Source organism: Sceloporus occidentalis, unplaced genomic scaffold (assembly GCF_023333645.1).
Source record: "Sceloporus occidentalis isolate IW3139 unplaced genomic scaffold, rSceOcc1.0.p SCAF_72, whole genome shotgun sequence".
NCBI lineage: Eukaryota > Metazoa > Chordata > Lepidosauria > Squamata > Phrynosomatidae > Sceloporus > Sceloporus occidentalis.
Genome location: NW_028317052.1, coordinates 4,173,950 through 4,198,870, shown reverse-complemented (window position 1 = coordinate 4,198,870; position 24,921 = coordinate 4,173,950). Strand labels below are relative to the sequence as shown.

At 40.7% G+C, this 24,921-nt stretch overlaps 1 protein-coding gene across 1 annotated transcript in view; it reads right to left on the bottom strand.

The window, feature by feature from the left end:
• The window catches only part of LOC149286128 (telomerase-binding protein EST1A-like), a 93,187-nt gene that overhangs the window by 67,351 nt on the left and 915 nt on the right, over positions 1-24,921 (bottom strand). Inside the window, exons 2-9 of the mRNA XM_089494440.1 lie at positions 16,216-17,902; positions 13,747-13,936; positions 13,036-13,146; positions 12,837-12,943; positions 12,665-12,743; positions 10,586-10,696; positions 9,219-9,401; positions 5,893-5,954 (exon numbers count right to left, since the gene is read on the bottom strand). Coding sequence (XP_089350566.1) covers positions 5,893-5,954; positions 9,219-9,401; positions 10,586-10,696; positions 12,665-12,743; positions 12,837-12,943; positions 13,036-13,146; positions 13,747-13,936; positions 16,216-17,902 — 2,530 coding nt within the window. The remainder of the gene's footprint in view (positions 1-5,892; positions 5,955-9,218; positions 9,402-10,585; positions 10,697-12,664; positions 12,744-12,836; positions 12,944-13,035; positions 13,147-13,746; positions 13,937-16,215; positions 17,903-24,921) is intronic.

Here is a 24,921-nt window from a genome sequence, read left to right as displayed (position 1 = left end):
ATTCAAGTTACACATGACCATTCACTAAAAATAAGTTATCTCAAAGAAATAATTGAAGATGCAGAACATGCATAAAGAGTGTAAACAGTTGATACATATTCCATTAGTTTGCTGAGAAAATGGTTATTTGCTTGCAGTGATTATTCATGTTTAGTCTATCACTTTGGATTGAAGCCAAGTAATTGTCTTTGCCTTAGTTAAGGTTACTGCACATGGTTGAAGCTTCACACATGTACAGGCTAAGAAATGTGTAAAACCACAGGACAAAGGAACTGTAAGACATGTATATAGACGCCAGCTGAAAAAAGCCATCCTCCATGTATATAGACGCCAGCTGAAAAAAGCCATCCTCCATGTATATAGACGCCGGCTGAAACAGTCCGTCCTCCATGTATATAGACGCCAGCTGAAAAAAGCCATCCTCCATGTATATAGACGCCGGCTGAAAAAAGCCATCCTCCATGTATAAAGACGCCGGCTGAAACAGTCCATCCTCCATGTATAAAGACACCGGCTGAAACAGTCCATCCTCCATGTATATAGACGCCGGCTGAAACAGTCCATCCTCCATGTATATAGACGCCGGCTGAAACAGTCCATCCTCCATGTATATAGACGCCGGCTGAAACAGTCCATCCTCCATGTATAAAGACGCCGGCTGAAACAGTCCATCCTCCATGTATAAAGACGCCGGCTGAAACAGTCCATCCACAAGGGATGACCCTAGCCAAGTAAGTCTTAGTAGACAAAGTTTAAAGAAATATAAATTTATATATCTTGCACTCAAATAATGTAAACAGCCTGGGCCATGGATAATTAAAAGGGACAGTATAAGGTCCCTGAAGAAGTGGGAGAAACGTGCGCCTACTGAAATAAACGGGAATATTTTACACATTCTGAGCCCCAGACCCTTGCACTCGGCGATCACCAGAAGTAGTGAAGTTTATTTGAAGTATATGCATGGACACACGGAACATCAAGCAATACAGTCTGATGGGTGTCATCCTTTTTAGTTCACAACCCCTCACTTTCCCCTCTATTTTGAATGTCTTTAGGTTTAAAACCTGCATTTTTAAAGGGAGCATCTAGACCTCTTTGTAATTGCAATAAGCTAAGACCGGCTTTTACTATCCGGGTGAAAAGGGGCGAGGGGCTCAAAACACCATCAATTTTTTTTTTTCCAGGAACAATTCTAACTTTTTTTAATGCAATAATTACATATTCATACTTTATCACAATCTTTCTGCCTGGAATTTTACTTAAATAGGAAAAAATACAATAATATATAGTATGTATGAACCTTTGTTGAAAAGGCTGTCGTTGCACGTAGACCACACAATATATTGATTGTATGAAAAGGAAATGCAGCGGCACTTACAACTGCCAAATAATACATTCTACGGCAGGGGCGTCCAACATGCGGCCCGCGGGCCAAATGCGGCCCGTGAAACCTCGAGGTGCGGCCCGCGTGAGATCGGCAGCCAGGCTCGCAAGAGCCCTGCTGCTTACTTGTGGGAGGGGCTATTCTCTGCTTCAGTTCTGCTTCCTCTGTGGGGAGAACGAGGGAGGCCGCGCCCCCTGCTGAAGTCTGTGAGCGGCATCGAGAGCTGTAGAGCAGGTAAGGGGGTGGGGTGGGTTGTGTGAATGAGTATGTCTGATTGAGGGAATTAATCTGTGAATGAATGAGTTTGTGTGTGTGTGATAGCATGGATGTGTAGGTAAGGGGGTGGGGGAGGTTGTTTGAATGAGTATGCCTGTGAGGGAATGAATGAATGTGTGAATGAATGAGTATATGAATGAATGTGTGTGTGATAGCATGGATGTGTAAGTGCTGGAACCTAGGCATGATGGGACTATGATTGCTGTTAGCAATCACACTCCTATCATGCCAAGTCAGCCAGTACATGCTGAAACCTGGCTAGCTTCCCCCCTTGTGTATTGATGCTGCCAGCAGTATGGGGTCTACACTTACAGCCACCCTGTACCAGCATGTATTGGCTGATTTGGGATGATAGGAGTGTGACTGCCAACAGCTAATAGCAATCTGCTAACAGCAATCACAGTCCCATCATGCCTAGGTTCCAGCATTCACTGGTTGCCTGGGTATAAAAAGAGTGTGTTTGCTGTTAGCAATCACACTCCTATCATGCCAAGTCATATTGTTGATTTTTTTTGTCCATTTGTGGTGTGTTACTTTTAATAAAAGCGTGGTTACACACTAAAATTGGACAAAAAATACAATGCCCAGCCAACCAGTACATGCTGTAATCTGGGTATGCCTGAGATTGCTGTTAATCATAATATATAATTTTTTGTACAATTTTGGTGTGTAACTTACTTTTATTAAAGTGTGTGGGGGGGGTCACTTTCAGTTTCAGCTAAGTGAACCTTGAATTTTCGGTTTTGGTCCAGAATTTTCATTTTAGTGCATCCCTAAAATAAATAGAACTATTTTATTTTTACTTATCCAGAATCCTGAATTTGTAGGCCCAGAAATCCCAGAAATCAGTGAGAGGAAAAGTAAAGGTTTTGTGTCATTTACTTTATTTTAATCTGCATATTTTATTAAAGGCCATATTTTCTCTCAGTGAAAAATGAGTGCGGCCCTCGCACGTATACAATTCTGATGAAGTGGCCCACTGCAGAAAAAACTTGGGACACCCCTGTTCTACTGGGTTTACAAAAATCCACATTAGTAAACCAGAACAAAACAAATATGTCTACATATACACTACTCCGGTTCCTGCATCTCTTTCTCTTTGGTTCTGATTAAATAATCTGGACTTTTTTTTTTTTGTCTCCGCAGCATTTGCTATTGTGTGGCAATTCCTAGCGCTCGTGTTTATTAAATAGGATTAAAAATAAATAATAATAATAAAAGCAGTATCCAGAACGAGAACTCTGCTTGTACGGATAGAGATTAATAAAACACAATATTACATAAAGCCGCCGTGTAATGGAAGCAGTATTAACCACATTGGGAATAGCTTAGTGCTTCCTCCCAGAGAGCTGTCTATTTAGGGTATGTGGTTGCACTTCCAGTTTAAAACCTGGGACAAATCCCAGAACAGCACGGCCCTGCACGACAGGCAGCCAAAACAAGGGACCGCACCGGACAGGAATTCATTTACATGGAAGCTTGGGGTATGACATCACTGACGAGACTGGATGACACAGCTTCTGATTCCCCCTCCCCTACATTTTTTATTATTTTTCTCAAGAAAAGGAAAACAGACTACTTAAGTACCAGATGTCATTTAAACCAGTTTTATAGACTTTAACATTAACAGTATAGAGCAATGAGACTTTAACATTGCATACACTTGGTTCTACATAAAGGTTTACTTTTACTATATTTTTTATAAGCAGCCACTTACCATGTATCTATTGCGCAATAGCAGCAGACTGATGATTTTAAGTGGTACTGACACATTCACATCTTTCTAAGCATACCTAAACTCATTAAATGTATACAATGGTAATATCAAATTAGTTTAAAAATGTTTAATTAAAGCAATGCGTTTTAATAGCCGTGATGATGTTAAATAATAATCCTTTTGTTAGAAATTGTCCCTTTATTTATTTATTTGCTTAGGGCCTCCAAAAATTTAAAGCTATAACCTCAAGTGCCACAACCAGTCTGATTTAATATTTAATCCAGTCGGAGAATTACTTTGTTTTCTTGAAGCATGTAATATAAACACACACATATAATATATATATGTAAAACGGTGAAGCCGTATTAGTCCAGTAGACACAATGTCAAAAAATCAGAGTATTGCAGAGTATGCGGTGATACCTTTTTTATTGGAGTAACATAATATTTAAAAGACAAGCTTTCGAGAGTTATCCTCCCTTCATCAGGTCCGAAGCAATACTAATCAACATGATAGAGGTTACAACTTAAAACAAGTGATGGTATAAGGGGGGGGGGTTGAGTGGGGTGTCGTAAATAATAGGTCTGGAGGTGAGAAATGCAGAGAGGTAGAGAGATAACCCAGGGACAGAACAAATAAACTTAGGGAAACCAATAACCACAGTAAAACATCAAAGATAATAACAGCAATTAGACATTGGATGACTAGATGAAGTTCATATGACGTTCTGGTAGTGTGTAAGAAAACCAGAATCCACATTAAGTCCCTCTTTTATGGTGTTAAAATGTGTTATCATTTTCATCTCAAATGTTTTTCTTTCCTGAGAGTTTCTGAAATTTCCTTTGAGTACTTTAATTTTTAGGTTATGTTAGTCCAATAAAAAAGGTATCACCGCATACTCTGCAACACTGATTTTTTGACATATATATATATATATATATATATATATATATATATATAATTATTAGGAAGTCAAAGCATCACTTGATTAGCACCTTCCAGTAACAATTTCAACTTAACAGGGAACTCCCACCATACTTTTATAGCCTTAGGTAACTGGCTTATGGTTGTAAGGAATATGTATGCAAAAAGCTATATATCATACACTGCTATGCATCCTACTGATAATATAAAAACACAACATGCAGGGAGAAATGGATGGGAGTGGGGTTTCCCTTTAATGTGAACATCAACAACCTGTCCGTCAAAAGGGGATCTGGCCACCAGACCGTGTCTTTGGGTTTATGAAGGTTAACCGAGTATCAGAGAAGATGTCATATTGAACAGGCCTTTTGTGGACTCATTTTGGAATTGTGACATGGCCTTATTACATATACCTCTCAGTACCATCATTTGGCTTAATAAAATGCAAAACGGTTGTTAAACTGTTGCAGTGTGTAAAAGAATTTAACTATACTCTGTGGAAGAAGACTCTGTTTTACGCATAATATATCTTTCTGGATAAAGGTAAAACATTCTAAAATATTGTGTTTTTATACAATAATTAAAGTTTTCCGCATGAGCATTGGGTAGGAAAATGTCAAACACATTCGCTTTAATTTTAGCTAATAGATTGTAAGTTAATAGGATTTGGGAAAACCATTTGTTGACCACCTGCTTTGCCATCCACAATGCAGCCTCCCAAGGCGAGCAAACATCTTCAGTGTTATCTTCAGGTAAAATCGAAGTCCTCCTTTCCTGTGTCTCGACAACAGACTTGTCTTCATACGTCTTATGAAGATATTGTACATAGAAAGTCCATGTAGCCAGGGGTTTCCAGTTGCACACCACAACCATATTAAGAAAAGTGGATACAGGCATATTGGCCGAAGGGAACATGGCGTCTTTATCTCAAAGGTGATACATTTTATTAGCCCAACAGAATAAAAAAATTTTAAAAAAAGGTTTTAAAGTTGCATACTTTAGGTCTCTTCAGATAAAATCTGAAGGATCAATGCCTACCAGCCACTGGTCAAGCGCTAGTGTCAGAAATGCCACATTATGTGTGCAGGAAAGAAGGAAAGCTTAACATTATTACCAATTTCTTTTCTTAATGATTGCAAAGACTTTTATTGACTTTTTACTACCGAATAATTATGTATACAATAACGTCAACGAACTGAACCTACACACATTCCCTAGTATATCCATCTGTGCATTACTCCTTTCCTCTCAAAGGAAGCTACACACAGACGTGACCACTGACTCGTTATGCCTCTATGATAAGGAGGGGTTTCTTTCACCAGTGTTAACAAAACATGCAATATGCTACCATAAGCAAATGTATCCAATCATGGTAACACTCCCCAGCGGCTAACCGGGGTGATATCAGGGTCTGGAGCGTTGTATCTTCTAAGCCAACAGAAAACATCACTCTGCAGGGATGTCAAGGGAGCAGCAAAGGGCGCTTCACCCACTGCGCCCTCAGCTATAAACACAGCTTGGCTGCAAAGCAGCTCGCATTCCAAAGAGATGCATAATGTCGGAAAATAAGAGACAGATCCAGCACACTTACCCAATCCTGGTGAAGAGCTTCCCCTGGGCATGCAGGAAACTGAGCAGGAAGCGTTTATTCAGCTGCATGGGAAAGAAAAAAAAAATGAAAGGAGAGAAACAATAAAACCTTCGACATTCTGGGAAAGGAGTGGAGTCCCGGGTGCTGAGATAACCTGGCCTGGGGATGTGGGGGCGAATGGCTGGAGATGGGAAATGAATGACATGCCCTAAATCTCACACACATGCTGGGATGGGCACATGCCATTACAAGGAGCAAAGAGTTCAAGTGGCTTCATAGCTCTGCCCTCTGCTGGGTAAGTCAAGCATGTGCAGGCACAGTATCGTACTACTGACAGGAGGCTTAGTATTGCCAGACAATGTCAAAAGACATGTCAAATGCAGATATACTCGGCGACTGATACAGAAAAAACAACAATTATATATACAGAGTAGAAAACATTAGGTAAAAGCAGTGAAATCCTAGAGGCCATGGCTACCTGACTCTTCATATGCGATCTGCATACCCCTGGTATACCTATACATTAACATTACCTATGCATATGTTACTTTACCTAGGCCACAATAAACTGGATAGTATTAAATATTTATTTTTCCAACCACTGCGCAATAAGAGCTCCTTCATCCCTTATAAACAACTAAAATAATGTTCCTTGGGAAAATCATAATCTTGTGTGAGAGCGTGTAATGAATTAATATGAAGGTTACATGCAATAACTTTGCATGGTAACGCAATATATGTTCAGATACAGAAATATTATGTACGCCCTTTTCTCCTGTGCCTCCAGAAACACATAATACTTAATACTAAAGCGACGTTCTAGGGGGACTCTATAAGCCGCGGTCCCACGTATTGCCGACACCTGCCCAAGCCGGCCTGCACGCAGAAGGCACCAAATAAGGGAAGGATTGCGCACAGCAGCCCAGGAAGAAATTGTGTCTTAAGATTAAAATTCAATACTTGAGTTTTGGACGTAAATTTCTGTATCTGCTCTTTCTCAAGGCCGAGTCTGCTCTAAGCCTACAACACGAAGAGCAGAAGGAAGAGAAGCAGCTGAGATGTTAAGATCCCTGGGAATCCAGGATACATCCTGCAGAGAGAGACAGAGAAAGAATGGCCGGCCAGGGGCAGGAGGGAGGTGTGTGATTAAATCAAGAGCTTCCTATAACAAACAACAAAGCAAAAGACAGACACATGAGACCCAAAGATATACTTCAGAAAGACGTGTGTCAAAAAACAAACTGGGGTCACAAAGGGTATTTTTATCAGCCATGGTACCAGAGGGGTAAAGCTGTTGAGATCGAGTTACCAATACTGGTTTACCAAAATAAGGGTGCCCGTTTACTCTATTTACTGGTATTTCAACTGCAACCCTCGCCAGACTGTCCCTAAAAGGATTGTAAACCCTATTAAAAAAGTCAGCCCTGCTGAACATGAAGCGTCTGGCTAATTTTATTGGTATAAAAATAGACTTCCAAGGTAATAGAAATATCATATACTGATGGATATGTAGAACTGGCAGCCAAGAGGACTTGCTGGATCAAAGACAGTAGGAAGAATTCACAGAAATTGGCCATTGGATTATAGCAAGAATTCTGGCTCTTTTAAAATGGATCTGAAACTAGATGATGTGAGCCTAATATTTGTTTCTGTTTTTAGCTGTTATGTTTCTGTTACACTTTGTTTCACTGATAATCTATGGCTAGTTTGAGGTGCATGTGGAAGGTCAATTCAAGGTCAATGTGTAGGGGAGGTAGACATGGCATGGTAACTGAGAAGGAAGTGGGTATATACTCGTGAGTCATACGGGGCGATATACATGTTCTAAGTCACGTCGCAGCCTCAAACGCTGGGAAAGTGGTTTTCGCGTGTAACCGACCACACTACACCATGGCACCTCACTTCCTTCTTTGTGTACTTCCTCTCAGAGCACTCACGTGAAGTGCTTCTGTGATTCCCTGGTAAGGGGACGCTATGCAAAGGAGGCCATGGGGAAAAAAAAAAGTCAAGAAGTCTGAAATATTAAGCTGTGGTGGAGCGGCATGAGAAAAAATACGAGTTAAAAAAATATATAAAAACCAAAAAAACAAAACACACAACTGATGTGAAAAGAGAAGTGTGGTATAAAGACATAGCTCAACCACGGCTGGAGAACAACGTGTTACTTATCACCCTTTCTACAACTCCCATCACTGGCTTGCTGTGGACCACAAGAGTAACGAATGATGTAAAATCAATTAATGGCAGGGAACAAAATTACCTCCTACAGGTATTCTGTTATTAAAGTGACATGGAAGTGTCCCTCCTGAAAAAGTACGTGGAAGGGGATAAAACAGCGCCATCTAGAGCTCAGAAACAATAAGCACCCTGCATAATACGGTACATGCCTATATCTGCACTGTGAACGAACAGGTTGGGGAGATCAAAGACTTTGCACCGGAGAGGTTGAAGTCCTGTACCCCATCACACCCAGTATTTCATTTGTTGATTTATACAGTGTTTTCATAAGCCTTAGTGTTTTCTCCAGTTCATAGACAGGAAAAGGATTAAGGTGGGATGTGTTTAAGGGGGTCTCCACAAACCCGATTTGAAGAGGACAGATGGCCACTAATACATGTTTTTAAATCTATATTTTAGCCAAGTAATTTAATCAAACTGAGGCAGCTGCTGGTTTAGACATCATAACAGCAACTACAAATTTGAGCAATTTATCAGTTTGGTAAATTAAGGAACAATTAGCAGTGATGCTGCAAACTGACACCCTGGTCTCTCTGTTTGTTTTCTAGTGATGTCATCAAGAACATTCCAAGGGTTTCCCCTCTTTCAAAATATATCTGAAAAGCCCCTATACGGGATATTTAGCTATAGTGCACTGCAACAAAAAAATACATGCTAAAAAAATTACAAAGTGTAAAATCGTAAAAATATATGGTTTGGACAAAAAATTTGTCATATGTATCACCTCGAACCACTCCCAATAAAAAAAAAAAGAAAAGCGTCCCCCTGAACCAATAAGTACAATTTTTAAGAGGTAAAACTGTAAAAAATATAAATTGTTTCATACTAAATGATGGATTATAAAGATGAATATGGTTTTTAAAAAAAAAATTTAACTTGTGTGGGTACATTAAACGTGAAAGACGGATGAACAAGGACAAAGCAGAAATATAGAAAAAGCCATCTTCCAAAAGTGTAAAAATGGCTTTGACCTGAAGGAGTTAAGAGCGACTAAACATGAATTTATGGATGGAAGAGATAACTGCGAAAAGTTGCTTCATGAAAAAACAGTCAGCTTTTCAACACAGAGTTCCTTAACATAGACTTACTTCACTTGGTCCAAGACCACTGTAGCCCTCAGAGTTCTGACACGAGGTTCCTGTCTGTGTCCGGTGGATCCATACTTCTACACGAGTAGTGTCATCAGCAGTGTGTCGAAATGTCATCCGTGCATTAGAATTGTGAAGGTTGAGCCCCGTATCCTTTTGCTGCTTCGCTTCCATCTGCACAGCCTATAGATGAAAATATAAAAAAAAAAAAGTGAAAATAAGAATTATTTTTTATTGTTTTAAATAGTGCCATCAGATTCCGCAGCGCTGTACAAAGGGAAGACAGGACATAACAAGTAGTATGTGACATAGGATGATATACCGAAAACAGCAGGTGAGCAAGGCCCTGCTCAAGTGATTTTACAATACTTGGTATTAAGATGTCCACATCTTGTAATCTGGGCGTTCTAGCTATCAACATATACAAATATGTGCAAAAGTTATGTCCCAAAGTGAAAAGTAAGAATTATATTTTCCTTGCTCAACTCCTGTCAGCCATCACTTACAGAGAATCTTCCTCCCAACTCGGACAGGGTAAGAAAAAACTATAAAATGATCCATTCCCTCTACCTGCCAATGTGAAATAAAAAAAAATACACCAGGAATAATGCAAGAGAATACATTTATCGGATGTAAATAAATGCTGCCAGGAGATACGCAAGGAATAAAATCTTGGTAAGTAGAATTCTTTCCCTGGCCAACCCTGGCAGCCATCACTTAGCGATATATCAAAGACCAAGGCAGGGATCACCACAAGGCCGTCCGAAGGACCTTCTTCCCAAAGTCTTCCATAGAAAGCGCACCTGGCAAAAGTATGCAAGTTCTTCCAAGTAGCCACCTTGCAAATATGACTGAGAAAAGCCTTGTCTCTTTCTACCCGAGACATTACCACCGACCTTGTGGAGTACGTTCTCAGTTTGTGAGGGGGATCTCTCCCCGTTGCTTTATAAGCTTCAGCAACAATCCACTTGGCTACTGTAGCTCTGGACACCTTTCTGCTCTTTGAGGATCCGAAGAATGCAATGAAGCGGCTGTAATCTACTAATTAAAAGTTTGGAGGGGAGTCTGGAGGAGGAATCTCTGTAAGGTATGGCTACCACGGCAAAGAAAAGAAGAGGTTTGCCACAGAAAGCAATGTTAGTTTACATTTTTTGTTATAGCATAATACACAATTTCTCCCCTGGCTGCCTCTACTTAAAGCAGCAAGCATACTTAAGTACACTACCTACACACAAATCACTCCTTTTAAAACCAGTGGGAATAATGGTAGCCAACTTACGTTCAACTAGGATACATTGCCACGCACAGAAAGTGTTACACTTCCTAGTTTCAGTCCCTTTAAGCATTTAATGCGACTTTCATCATACCTTGCGTTTGGTCTCTTCAAACAAACTCATGAGACTCTCCTTAGCAGTGAGAATGGGGTTGCTTGCAGCCAGGCTGCGCATGTAGTAATAAACAGCATCCAATTTGCGTCTCTGTAAAAAACAAATACTGGTCATTAGCTGTTAATTACCGTGTTAACAAAAACTTTTCTTCTAAGAAAAAAACAGGCACAGACGTGAGCGACCACATTTTTTATTATTTATGTGTTTAATCCTCTAGCATTGTGTTTCTTCTTCTTGTGCATTTAACCCCTTCAGTCCCCTATGAATGTACCGGGACGTCCAAAAAACGCATCCCAAGAATCCCCTATGGATGTACCGGTACGTCTAGCCCTTTTTGCAGCGGCAGGGACACATCCCTGCTGCTGCAAGGGAGATCATGCTGTCGTTTGACAGCCTGGACTCCCCCGACAGCAGAAGCCAGCATCGCCGGCTTTCTGCTGTTCGATCTGATGTAACAGCTTCTGGCATGAAAGCAGGAAAGCTGTTACATTTTAAAATGCCCGATTGCGCGATGGGGCATTCCCTTCCGGGTTGCGGATCCTGTCCTCCGATGAGGCGCAGATGCTGGGATCTCTATGCACGTCTATGAGGACCTGCATAGAGATCACAGTGTGATCAGTGCAGGGGGATCGCGGGGAGGAGAGTGAGAAACCATGTTTCCTCACCCTCCTCCCATGCTGCAAAACGAAAAGGCGAAAAAAACGGTTAGTCATTTAAAAAACAAAACAATAATATAAATAATAAAAAATAAAGTGAGCTAAGTGATGTCATTGTGACATCACTGGCATTAATAACATGTTCAAGAGGTCCATTTAAAAAATATATATATATAAAAAAAAAAAATACAAAAAACCCCCAAAATTAATATAAAAAAGATTAAAAAAATGGAAAAACCTTACATACCATTGCCCTAGCATAACATCTACCCAGTATAACCCTCCTGCCCCCGTTCACAACCCCCAAACCCGTTAAGCCATAAGCATAAAAATTCTACAAAAAAATGTACACCTTATAGTATGTTCCCTGGTGCTGGGAAACTATGGAAAATCTATATAAATTAGGTATTTCTGAAACCAGGACACCTGAATTGATAAACTTGGAGGGGATTTTCCATCACTTTACCTAATTTTGTGAGGATTCAGAGGGAACATTTTTTTAAAAAAATAGGTGTTTTTTTTCTAATTTTCGCTAGTTTTTACTAAATGTCTCATTCTAAATTTTCAGCTAATCATCCAACTATGGTATCAAAAGAAAGCTCTATCTCTCCTTGAAAAAAACCATATATAAGTTTACATGGGTACACTATTCACAGGACAGGAGAATAATCGCTGAACCGACATAGCGCAAAAATGGCAAAATTGCTCCTGGACTTGAGGTACCAAAAACCCCTGGGATTGAAGGGGTTAAGATGTTCAAGTATAGGACTTGACACATGAAACACACAGTAGTTTTGCTTAATTCAGAGACTAACTAACTGCCAATTTAAAATAGATGGGGTGCACAGCCCAATAGATAGGACAAGATTCCTGTACGCATTATAAAAGTGGTCTATTAATAACATAGGAAGGGGGCGTGCCCAGGGGGCGTGTCCAGAGGCTCCGGGAAGACGGATTCGCTGAGGAGTCTATCTGCATTATTCTGGTCTATCTGCCGACTTCTGCAAAAGGGCGGAGCCACAGGCACAGCCTCCCCCTCCTGCCAATCGCGGAAGAGGGTGTGTCGAGGCTGCTGCAGAGTGATTCTAAGGGGGGACTCCTAGGGCTGCGAAGCCCCTTGCCTTTGCTGAAGATGCCATGGCATGCACCAGTGCCAACATCAGAAACGGGCCACAAGTGGGTGCCTTACACTAGCCTTAATAGAACATTTCTTTGTGTCCATGAACAGAGAACACACAGCGGCTAAGAATTCAGAGACACCTGAAGAAAAATGTCCTTTATTGCCCCCACACTGAATTGATTCAACGCACCATGAATAATAAGTTTTGTGGGACTTCTGGCCCCCTCAGTAAAGCTGCAAACTAACACTGTAACCCACAATACAATTTTTGTTTTTCTTTACCGTGTATATAGCCAGGAGGGCAAGCTGGTTATAAGGTCGTCCATTCTTTGGTGCAATGTGCTGAGCTTTTAAGTACCAGCTGGAAGAAAGAAGGTTTTTCATATAAAAACATGAACTACTAATTCAATTTGGATTAGTCAATTAAATGGAATCTGAAAATACAGCTGGTTACCTGCGGGCTTTACCATAATTACTTGTGTCTGTTGCCTGCTCTTTGTACCGAGCGATGTCACCCTGGCATATCATGCACCGCTGAGCACTGATGAGGGCAAACTTTACCTGCATGGGTAAGAGAACAAAAAAACACTTGAGGCATGGGGTTGTGCGTATAAACAGTGAATTAAAATGTATAGAAGGTTGCTACCACATACCACTTTACGTAGAGGTTTGCTGCGGATGGCCAGTCCATCCATATAATCCGCCAAATTAAACTGGTAACTTGCTTGCAGTTTTTGAAGCAAACTGTCAAAAAATACTGTTCCCTACAAACACAGACAGAAACATAAATTAAGTCAGGTGGGGGTATAACATGAAAATATATGAAAATAAAACTGGTAGTTGCTCCTTAAATTTACAAGCAAAAAAAATAGTATAGGAGGATAGCTAAACAACATTAGACTTATTTATATGAACTTAATATGTCACAAGATTGGGTTTTTTGTAGTTTAGAATTTTAAAATCTTCACTTTAACCAGGTAAACAGATGTCTGTGATCACTAACCCCATCAGTCATACATTTTTAATTCTAATTCGAGTTAGCATGTGCGTGCAGTGTTCGCGTGTGTTACTGTAAGGTAAATACCATATAAGCTAATGAGAATAATAAATGAGCAGGAAAGGTCAAGGTACGTTTAATAACTTTATATCAATTTAAGATAAATACCATGACAGGTGCTAGCTAGCTGTATGGCATCCATGAATCAAAGGGCGCTGGGATATGCTTATTTTTTTTTTACCTTGCCTATTACCCGCTATACTATTTATCCTTCCATATTCCTATAGTCCATTGGCAACCTATTTCTAAATTTCACCAACGCTCTCTGTTTGTGCTCTAGATGACGACCTTAACCCTTTCAACTTACTTCGTCTAGGACCTGGAGGAGTTGCCTGCGAATAACATCACTTTCAGAAGAGGGCTCCTTCAGGAAGTGTCTGAATTTTTCTATGACTTGATAGAAGACGCTCTTCCACAGCAGCTGGTCTACATTATGCTGGTCACAGAACTCGATGTCTGTCAGAAGGCAGCGCTCGTATAGCTGAAGGAGCTCTGATCTGGAAAAAGAACAAACTTCTCAAACCAGTATCACTGAACAAGGAACAATCTACAGATAAAGTCAGCATGAGGCTTCAGTAAATAATCAGGCCTGTGCGCTCAGAACACAAGGTCCCAAAGCCACATCGGGATCTGCAGGGCCTCTCTGGTCTCATTAAAGTCAATTCTCATGATTCCACCATACGTAAAATATTGGGCAAAAAGAAAAAGAAGGACAGCATAAACATCTGCTCATCAAAAAGAAAAAAATTGTCCAGCATTTGTCAATAAAGCTACCGGTTGTGCAATAATAGTTCTTGAACAAAGTTCCAATGACAGATGAACAGAAACGGAAGTTTGTTGGGCGAAAAGGACCCTGCTATGTTAGAAGAAAACGTAAATACTGCAATCCACATTAAGACCCTCTTATGAAGGGTTAAGCATCATGATGACAGTTTCATTATTTGGGGATGTTTTGATCTGGACAACTTGTTAGCATTGGAATCATGAATTGTACCTTGTACCAGAGAACGCTGTCGGGCCACATTTCCAGTATTACCCTAAGCCCTTTTGACATGACCTGAAATAAGCTGTTTGTTTGCAACAACCCACAAAAAAACCCATAATTAAAGCAGTTCAGAATGGAAGAGCGGGCCAAAGTTCTAAAGTTGGCAAAACCAAAATCACTGGGGCTCTATATATGTCTTTTATAGTAACATGAGATAAGCATGAAGATGAGGGGCTGTTTCTTTGCCCAGGTTCCCTCTTAAAATCTGGTTTTGGTTAAAGATCCAAACCTTCAATGCCAGAAAATGCAATGATGAAGAAAACCAGACAAGAGGGAATATTGGTTAACACAACTGTATGTCTATCCGGTAGGGTTCTTGAATTCCAAAATCCAGTGTATAATGGCATTTGGTCCGTTGCAGTTAAGGGAACTTGCTGAAACTAAAAGCTACATGATTTTGGAGCTACTTGTTTAAAGAGTCTGATTGCTTGTTTTACTTAGTTGAAAATGAGTTAAGAAACATAATTTAGTAATAATAGTAAATGAACCAATGGAGTACTAAATAGGTAGCGTATTCTGTCCTAGGGAGGTAGGTCTGTCACTGCAACAGCCCTTTTTGCGTTCCCAGGGGCTGATCCTCTGCGATGGGCTCCCAAGGTGGCCCACAGCTCAATGGGCTGGCTGAGATATCAACTGTCCAATCCGTGCTTAGCCAGCATAGACCTCAATATTATCCCATATTTGCATCCTCCATGGAGAGAATCAGGATATGAGGCAATGGTGTGAAGAAAGAAAAAAGCAGCTCCAAAATGGTAGTACCGGAAGGTGGGTGTGTGCTGCCCTCAATTTCATTATTATTTACAGGAAGACCAGATTCATTATAGGAAACGTTTTTTTACTATTTTACTTACTCACTGTTTTTCATAAAAAAATTTCTAAAGAGTATTTTTGCCCCCCATTAAACTATAAGTACTTATGTAGAAGACGTAACAAATATAGACGGTCATTAGCATATGAGCCAACTGTCCCAAAGGCCTGTTCTTAGACTTGGCTCCCACAATTACAATCATGCTATCTGGCACTTCTCCCAGATTTTAAACTCTGAATTTTAACCTTGCACCCAAAGTTGATTCCAGAAAGACACATTATGGGCTTGTCATTAAAGTGTTACAAACTATTCTGCTCACAGTATGTGTTTAAAGCTATTTATTTATCATGTTCCATGATAACGCTCGCCAAACACTTTTATGGGGTGGGTTGTAGGTGGTCTCATATGCTGGAGGGCCAAACTCCATTAAAGAAAATGATGTCATAATGTAATAAACTGTATAACCTTCTCAGACAGGATAGGGGTCATGGAAAAGTTAATGTAGACCATGGTGGGACAGTCCTGTTCTGTAGCAGCTTGTTGTCTATCATACAAAGAAGTCTATCGGATGAGCTCCATCTGACTGAGGAGTGTGATGACACCACAATTCTTAAGTATGACTAGATAATGCACAACTTATGGAAAACTGGGGACACATACAATCTATTTTATCTGAATCAACCGAGAAAAGATAAAATTTATTCGAGTTATTCTGTCCGCAGTTTCACTTTTCTCTAAAGTTCTTCGTATCTACCCTACTGTAAAGCAGATCATCATTATACAAGCACAATTGTGTTGCCAGTCCTATGAAGATTACCTTCCATGTTGGGGGAAAAATATTGATATTTAAAATAAAAATGGCACTTAAAGTATGCATCTTTGCATGGTCTGTCATCAACAATATGAACAATGGGATTACTTACCGAAGAACTGCCATTTTATTAAGACCTTCAGTGCTAATTCCATCGCGGGATAGGAGGTTACTGAGTTGTAGCTCTTGATTATCTGCCAGTCTCAAAAGACTCCTCATTTCTTGCTGCTGCAGTGTCCTCACCTGCTGTTCCATTTCTTCTGGAGTCAGGGGGCTTCCTGAATATTGTCCAGAGCTATAATGCCCAGGCTGGGCTTGGTATCCAGGGTAATATGCCCCTGGGTACATGCCATTGCTGGGGCTCATGGAGTACGGCATAGAAAAACTACTGTAAGGATATGCTGGGCGGGCATAGTAGTATGGATTATCAGAGTTCTGAAACTTGTAGTAAGGTGTCTGAGGCACAGACTGGTAAACATCACCCTGGGAGGAAGGTGAAACCTCATCATCAGTATCCAGAAAGTGTAACTGAGGCACCTGGTTTTTCAAAGCAGGCTTTTGTTCAGGATTATTTGGATCCCACAGGCGACGAGTGGCTCCCCCACGGCCCCTGCCACGGACCCCTTTGCCTGCAGCTGAAATAAGGAGAGGCTTTGTGTTACTCTGGTTTGTATCTAATGCCCCTGCTGAATTGGAGAAGTCCGTGTTGGCCGGAAGAATGAGAATTCCCCTTCCTCTTCCTCTTGGTTCAACTGCTTTCCCAGTCAACTCCTGTTTGCCAGTATCAGCATTGTATCGATTAGTCGCTATCTCGCCTCTCTTTGCTCGGTCTTCATCAGGGTAAGAGCGGTGTTTAGACTGCCCTTGAGGAATCACCCCTCTATTATCTCTGTTACCTGCTCTTTTCTCAATGTCTGCTTTGGTTACCAGTCCTTTATCCATTGGGTGCTGTCTCTTCTTTTCCAAGTTTCTGCTTGCAGGTGGGCCCTCTAACCATTCACTGCAATCCTCTTCTAAAGAATCAGTGGAAGAGAGAGACACCTGCTTTTTCACGCGTGCCTTTTCTTTCCGATCCCCAATTACCTTTGCCCTATCTTGATGTCTCTTAGTCACTTCTCCAAAAAGGGCATCTTCGCTGCTGTTGTTGCTTCCAGCTGAGCTGGTGCTGCAGTTTCGAGTCCGTGTCCTGCGTTTGTCAGAATGGGAGTAACGTTTAGTGGAACCAGACTTACGATCCTCCTTCCCGGGCCTCACAAAGGGCATATTATCCACAGCCTTGTTAGGTTTGTCTTTCTCAGACCTCCTAGGCTTTTCTGTCTTATTCGGCTTACCAGCATCATCCTGAAGCATCTCATGTTTTACTGCTTTTTTGTTGACCTTCTCATAGTCTTCCTCATCGACTATTTTCAGCTGTTCTATTTTTCTCACACAGTCTTCTTCTGTTTTTTCACTCAAAGGTTCTTTCCCGAGAATCTGATTTCGTCTTCCTGGTTGGTAGATTTGCCTGTCAGGTTTCTTGGTTCTTTTAGGGATCTTTCGTTCTTGACTTTCTGGCATACTCGACAAATGGCTGTCCTGCTCAAGGTCATCATCTTGCATGGCCTCAATTGAGATGGGAGATGGACTTACTCCATTAACTATGTTGGGCTCGTTAGTACCCTCAATGCGGTCACCTTCATGACCAGTCTCATCTTGTTTAGGCTTACTTCTCAACCTGGAGAGACCAGGTTTGTAGATTTCCATGTCTGGACGTCTATTATCTCTTCTGTGTCTGGGTTCTTTAATTTGCCTCATGTTTTCTATGAAACAAAAAACAAAAGCCTGTTCATCAGAAAGAAAATCTCAGCTAACCAGCTTGTGCAATGCATTGTAAAGCGTGTTACAACAAAATGAATAAATGCACTACTCACACAAAAAACTTTTTTATATTAAACACAAAACTGTCAAACTGTCTAACAAATATCATCATCATTTACACACAGGAGGAACACTCTTTAAACTTACTGACTTCCAACGCATGATGAGGGGCCATCATCAGTTACGGCCCCTTTCAAGAAAGGCTGAGCTGCAGGTAAATAGGTGAGATCACCTTGAAGAAACCTCTCTATACCAACTATACGCTATGCGGGGTCAACTCTACTTGAAGGAAAGCCTTGCTGGGACAAGGCCTTCTTAACATATAGTTAGTGAATATATTGCACGGTAAGGAGATTATATAAGAGCTAATTTAACAATTTATAAAAAGGCACCATAAATTGAATAAAAGACTGGAAACCTGTGATCCAAAAAAATGATGCGTAACAACTCATTAATGGGAGTGGGGGGGGGTCAGTTACTGGGATAGCTAAAATTATACCGGATACGACAAATTCTCTGTGATAGAAGGCAGTTCCATGGAAGGCGTATAGTTTCTACACCAGTATTATGATAAATCTGTATTGAAAGCCAAATGCAAACTTAAAGGGATGAACAGCATTGTGTATTATATTTTTAAACCCGGCATAAGTGGAGGCATTTCCTTGAGAATGTTGGAGAAAATGATAAAAAGTGTATTTTCACAGTAAAGATAAAAATCATTCTGATGTGCTGTACTCAGAGTATATCTTTTAGTTGCTCAGTATAATGGATATTTTCCAGAAAAAAAAAAAAAAAAGCATCTACAAAAAAATGAGAAAGGTGGCGTGTATTTCTTAATGCTGTACGTTACGTCCCATGAGAAACACTACCAAGGTGTGCATTATGTCTTCTTCCTGGTATCACAAGTCTTCCGAATAAACACGGACAGTCAAGTATTGTTTCCATGATATGTTTTGGGTGACATGTCTCCCATTCTCCCAGTGATTATAAAGCGCACAGAAAAATCAATTTCTGATTTAAGAAAAAGAAAAAAGTATTTTTTCCCCCTAACTATGATTAAACATGCATTGGAACGTATAAAAATTGTCTGCCTTAAAGCCCTGCGAGTGGGATTCATTACCTCCGACATCAGAGGTGTCAGGCAGCATCCCAAAAGATCTAATTACGGCAGCCGTGTACATGTTATAAAGCGACAGTAGCGTGAGTCACCCAAAATGACGATTATATATCTACGGGTAATGAAAAAGATCTATTTCTAAATACATAATCCCCGAACATTACAATGCAGAACGTTAGCTTGTGTAGCCCAATATAAACAATTATATATAGCCTGTCAAAAAGCCATTGTGTTGTTTCCGCCTAAAAAGCAGATTATTTCCTGAATTGTTTAATGATTTGTCTTGGAAGGTGTAGAAGGAAAAGTCACACACACCAACTTTATACATGGAGGATAATTCCCACCCAGTGTATAGGAGTTAAAATAAATATATGCCATTTCACATGTTTAAGACAGAAATTGCTGAAAAGCTAATAGAGTATGAAGGATATTTTAATGCACGTGTGCCCATTAATTTTGATTGGATTTTCACGGTCACCAAACCTTTTAGCGAGGCCACGTTCACGATTCGGTTTTTCGATTTGGCACTTTTGTTTTCGGACACTACCTTTTGGTGGTGAAGCCAAGGGGGCTACTTCCCGATGGGAGTGCCCCATGGCGATGGGGTCTCACCCTTCGGGGAGAGTCCTAAGATCCGACCCTCCCATGGGGGGGGGGAGGAATTTGTCTGGGTTCCCCTTGTGGGGACCCAGTTTCGTATATGGCTTCCGCTGCCTCTTAGGAGCACGGAAAGCAGCACCCAAAGGAGCACGCACCTCGGGCTTCCAAAAAAAAAAAAAAAAAAAAAAAAAAAAATGAAGGATATTTTAACACATGATAATCAATGAAAGGAACAGTGTTTCTCTTGGAAGAATTATGTGCGAAGGCATCGTAGGTTCACGTTTACATGCTTCTAATGTGTTCAGGATTAAAAGGCACGCAAACAGACCAACCTGAATAGTTTGAGGTCAAGCCCTTATTGTACTAATTCACAAACATTTCTGGAGAACTTGCAAAGCCGGTGAAACTGATATATCGAACCTAAAAAGAAGATGAGTGGAAAAAACGACTACTCTTAATTACCCACTGCAATAAGGGTAATAGAGTATTACTACTTCATTGAAGTTGTGTAATGATACATATATATATATACACATATATATATATATATATATATATATACACACACACACACATTATATATAATATATATATATATATATATATATAATGTATATGGACAGTATTGACAGCGGTTATAGCAGATGAGAATGGAAATCCAAATCCTTGGCTTAAAAAAAAAAAAAAAAAAAAAAAAAATAGCTCATGAGCCGGGCGCTCTTCAGATAATGTAATTGTTTATCTGTCAATTTGTCCAGAATATATATTGTAAGAAGTGCTGCATAATTTGTTGGCGCTATAGAATTAAAAATATAATAATACCTAATAAAACACTTGTTTGAGTTTATTCGGAAACAGAACATACAATCGCACCCCGTTGTATGGACGTTTTACAGACACAGCGTTACAGCGCAAGCGCTTCCCTGTTTAGGAACCAGCAGGACCCCAGCACACCAGTTGGTCTTTCAAGTGTTTTGTGGTGGAAACGAGCTGTAGCTGCCGGAATTGAGGGCCGTTAGAAGAAGTTCTGTCCGTGTGCGCAGCTGCTTTTACCGCCACATGCGAAACTCTGCAGAGATTACTTTAAATGTTTGTCCGCATAGCGGAATCTCCGTGGATTGATATACCATCCACACTCCTCAACTATAACCGTCCCGCGCCACACAAAACCGCTTTCAGAAGGATTGGGGGGATTTTTCTGAGATATAAAGGTTTATATTGAAGATATTTTTCATCCACAGAGACTTGAAAGGCATCTTCTTTGTTCTCACTTGCATTTATTAATCTTTAACACACATTATTTGAACCTCTTTTTTTTGTACAAATTACACACGTGTTATCTACATATTGAAGCTTTGCTGTGAGCAGGACCTATTTTGTTTAATTTAACACAGTATGGTACTAAAGTACATGATGGCAGATAAAAAGAAAAGCTGTGAATCTATTACCTTGGATATACTTAAAATGATTATATTGTATGATGAACGAGTATCCGAAGCTGAGATAGGCTGAAGGCTAGGGTTCACTCGGACTACAGAACTTAATAGTTAACACAACAAGTAAATAAGAGATAGCGTTTGTTGTAGACATGGAGAGGAGACTCTTGATCAGACCTGGGCAAAGCACGGCCCGCGGGCCACATCCGGCCCGCTGAATAGCTCGGACCGGCCCGCAAAGAGTGTCCTGGTGACTCACCAATGAGTCCGGTGTCAGCAACGGGAAGCAGCGAAACTATGCACTCCGAAGCCTTGTTCATTTTGTTCACTTCTGTGCTGTGCTAATAGTTATTCAGGCCTTACTTATTCAAGCACCTCTACCAATGACGTAGGCTTGAATAACTTTATTAAACAGCACATAAGTTAACAAAATGGACAAGGCTTCGGAGTTTGTAGTTTCACTGCTTCCCGATGCTGAGTAAGTGATGCCACTGTAACTTCTGAGTGCCAGGATGCTCGTTGCGGACCTTGGGGAGTGCCAGGACAATCGTTCCACGCTCGTCATTTACCATTTTTTTAAGAAGGGATAGTATATGTATGCAGTATACAGGTATTGGTAGAATGAAGTTAAGGGCTCATGCACACTGCTGTAGTTTCGCCCGGGCCGTAACCCAGGCGAAACTACGGCGTGCTGCTGCGGAGAGGAGATGGGAGTGCTCCTTACCGCTCCCCTCTCCATTGGCAGACACGGGGGCCGCGCCGTAAAATGGGGTGAAACACCGGTTGCTCACCGCGCCGTATTACAGCGCCATTCATTTTCAATGGCGGCCGTATTCTGGCCGCAAATCGGGCGGCTGGAATACGGCCCCATTACGGCAATGTGCATGGAGCCTTCGTATGTTGGTCTGGCCCTCTAAAACCATTCCAATTTCTCATGTGGCCCCATGGGAAAATTAATTGCCCACCCCTGCTCTTGATACTTTTTTAGAATATGACTACACGCTACATTCCCGTAAACCAGGTAATTATTCAAAGTAAAACCTTAATGCTATTCAATCAGCTGAAGGCTACCAAGGTGAGGCAACCAAGGATGCTGAATTGGTTGCAATCCGTGGATATTTCTTCAGAAAGAGGTCTGTTAGAAAAATGCTTATGTTATCGTAAATATTATTCCTGACAAAGACATAAGAAAGCAGGGAATGTCTAGTCTATGATATATGCACGAGTTCACGCCAACACGTCTACTCTATGTTGTTCTATATATATGTGCAAAGGGTCAAGTCTAGGCCATTCTTAATTATGCAGCTTAAAGAGGTGTAACTTGCTTGAAAAGTAACCAATCATAATGATGCATGCTATTAGAAGTAGATAAGAGGTTATATAAACCCTGTAATTCAAACATGTAATCAGACAACGCTTCGACTTTTGTGTGTTGTGTGCCTTGTCTCGATTATGCGCATGATCAAAATAAAGGAAAACTCTTTCTGAGGAGAATTCGACCATTAATTCAACCAACAAGGTCTAAGGTGCAAGGCAAGGCAGCTGCTGCAGATACTGAGGCTGCAGAAAACTACCCCCCCCCCGCTACCTTGACAAACTTATTCAAGATGGAGGCTACTCCAAAGTTCAAATTCTTAACGTGGATGAGACTGGGCTTTTCTAGATGACTGAAAGAATCTTCATCGCAAGACAGGAGAAAATGCCAGGCTACAAAGATAGAAGAACCCTTCTGTTAGGTGACAATCCTTCTGGTACCTAAAAGCTAAAGCTCTAAAATCCCAGAGCTTTGAAGAACTAGGTTAAAACTAGACTTCCAGTTCATTGGAGATCTAATAGAAACGAACGGACAACTGAGGTGAAAGCCTACTACAAGGACAACAATGACCCTTTCAAAATTTTGCTCCTTGTAGATGATGCCACCTTCAAACGCTAGATGAGCTGAACCCCAATGTGGATCAATGTGTCAACCTTCAAGTTGAACTACTTCAAAAGAATATTCGGTAAATGTATTGTATTGTATACAACAGACAATGAAGAAGGAACAGGGCAAGAAGTTCTGACTAAATTCCGGAAAAAACTACGACACCTTGGATTTCATAAAAATAGAGAGATATTTGGAATGCCATAAGAGCTATAAAAAGGGCCTGGAAAAAAATGATGCCAAGTTAGTTGATTCCAAAGGCTTTGAAGATCCTGTAACTAATGTTACTGAAAATATTGTAGAGATGGCAAGGCAGTTAGAGCTGGAAGCGGAGCCAGAAGATGTTGCTGAACTTCTTGCGCCCCATACAGAGCCCCTCAGCAATGAACATCTTCTGGAACTTCAATGGCAGAAGAAGAAAAAGATGTGGGAGTTGAGACCATCAAGCAGCCTGGAGTCCCAGCTTCTGAAATTCTCATGGAAGCTTCCCGTCAGCTTGATTGCGTTGTGGCTCTTTTTGAAAGAAGTTCCAAAGTCAATGTTGTCATTTTAGGGGGTAATGTCTATTGCAAAGAAATCTACAGGGAAAAGAGCTATAATTCAAACCTCCTTAGAAACCTACGTTAATAAAAGGCCAGCAGCACCCAGTCAAACTCCTAGACTGTCAATACCGACTGCTCCTACTGTTACTGCTACTTGCAGTCCATCCAAATCACCAGCAAGAAAGTGTCTCGCCTTTGATGACTTGACCTACGAAACAGAAGATATGTCCTTTCCTTTATCCTACAATAAATCCTCTTATCAGACAGCTGCTCTTGTCAGAAAAATCAGCCCAGATTTTTCTTTAAATATTGTGTTACTTACATCTGTTATGCTTGTATAGGAGGAGTGCAGCGCAGCATACACTTCCTTTTACATACATACCCCATTGTGTTTGTTAATGTGGGGGTGAGCCTGTGTCATATACAACACTGTACAGATCACAAACATCAACGGCATAACCAAGTTTATAGAAGCATCTCGGGTGTACATTCATTATAAACAGTACACATAAACACCATGTCTACTACATTGTAAGTAGTGTTCCGTGATACAAGAGCACAACAATCAAGCATGCAATGACACCAAATAGTTCCAAGGGGGCAAGAAGTGGGACTGCAGCAGGAATGACAGCAGGAATGAATGAAAAAGTGGGACAGCAAAAATAAGTCCAAGGGAAGTATTCTGTAACTGCCTCAGAAGGAATAAACACAACATCACTTCCCAGGCTAGTAAAGCCATCCCACCATTTTCTAGCACATGTATGGGGGGGGGGGCTGATTTCTCTGTTAAGGATTGAACTTGTTTAGATAGCTTTGTGTATTACATATTATACAGTGATAAGAAAAGGAAGTTCGCAATAGTGGTCTCTATATAAAAAGCTAATTGCAAAAATAATTACCTTTTTTAGATGATTTCTTTAAAATTTGTTGCAAATGTTACATTGGTGGAGTTATGGCGCTTCATGTATATATTTGTATGTTCACTGAATATAAGATATACAGTCAAAACAACTGAAATATGGTACATGGAACAGGAAAAAAGACAACTCAATCATAAACAAAAAGAATCAGGCTGGTAGGAAACAACCACTGAGACTATCAGGGATGTCAATTTTCTAGAGGCTGTAAAACCTTCAAAGGCTTAGACCAGGGGTTCTCAAACTGCGGCCCTCCAGCTGCTGCAGGACTACATCTCCCATACTCCTCAGCCAGCCCCTTAGCTGAAGGAGCATTATGGGAGATGTAGTCCTGCAGCAGCTGGAGGGCCGCAGTTTGAGAACCCCTGGCTTAGACGAAGAAAGACGCGTGCCTACGTTCTGCGATAAGATGAGCAGTGAGAGCAGCC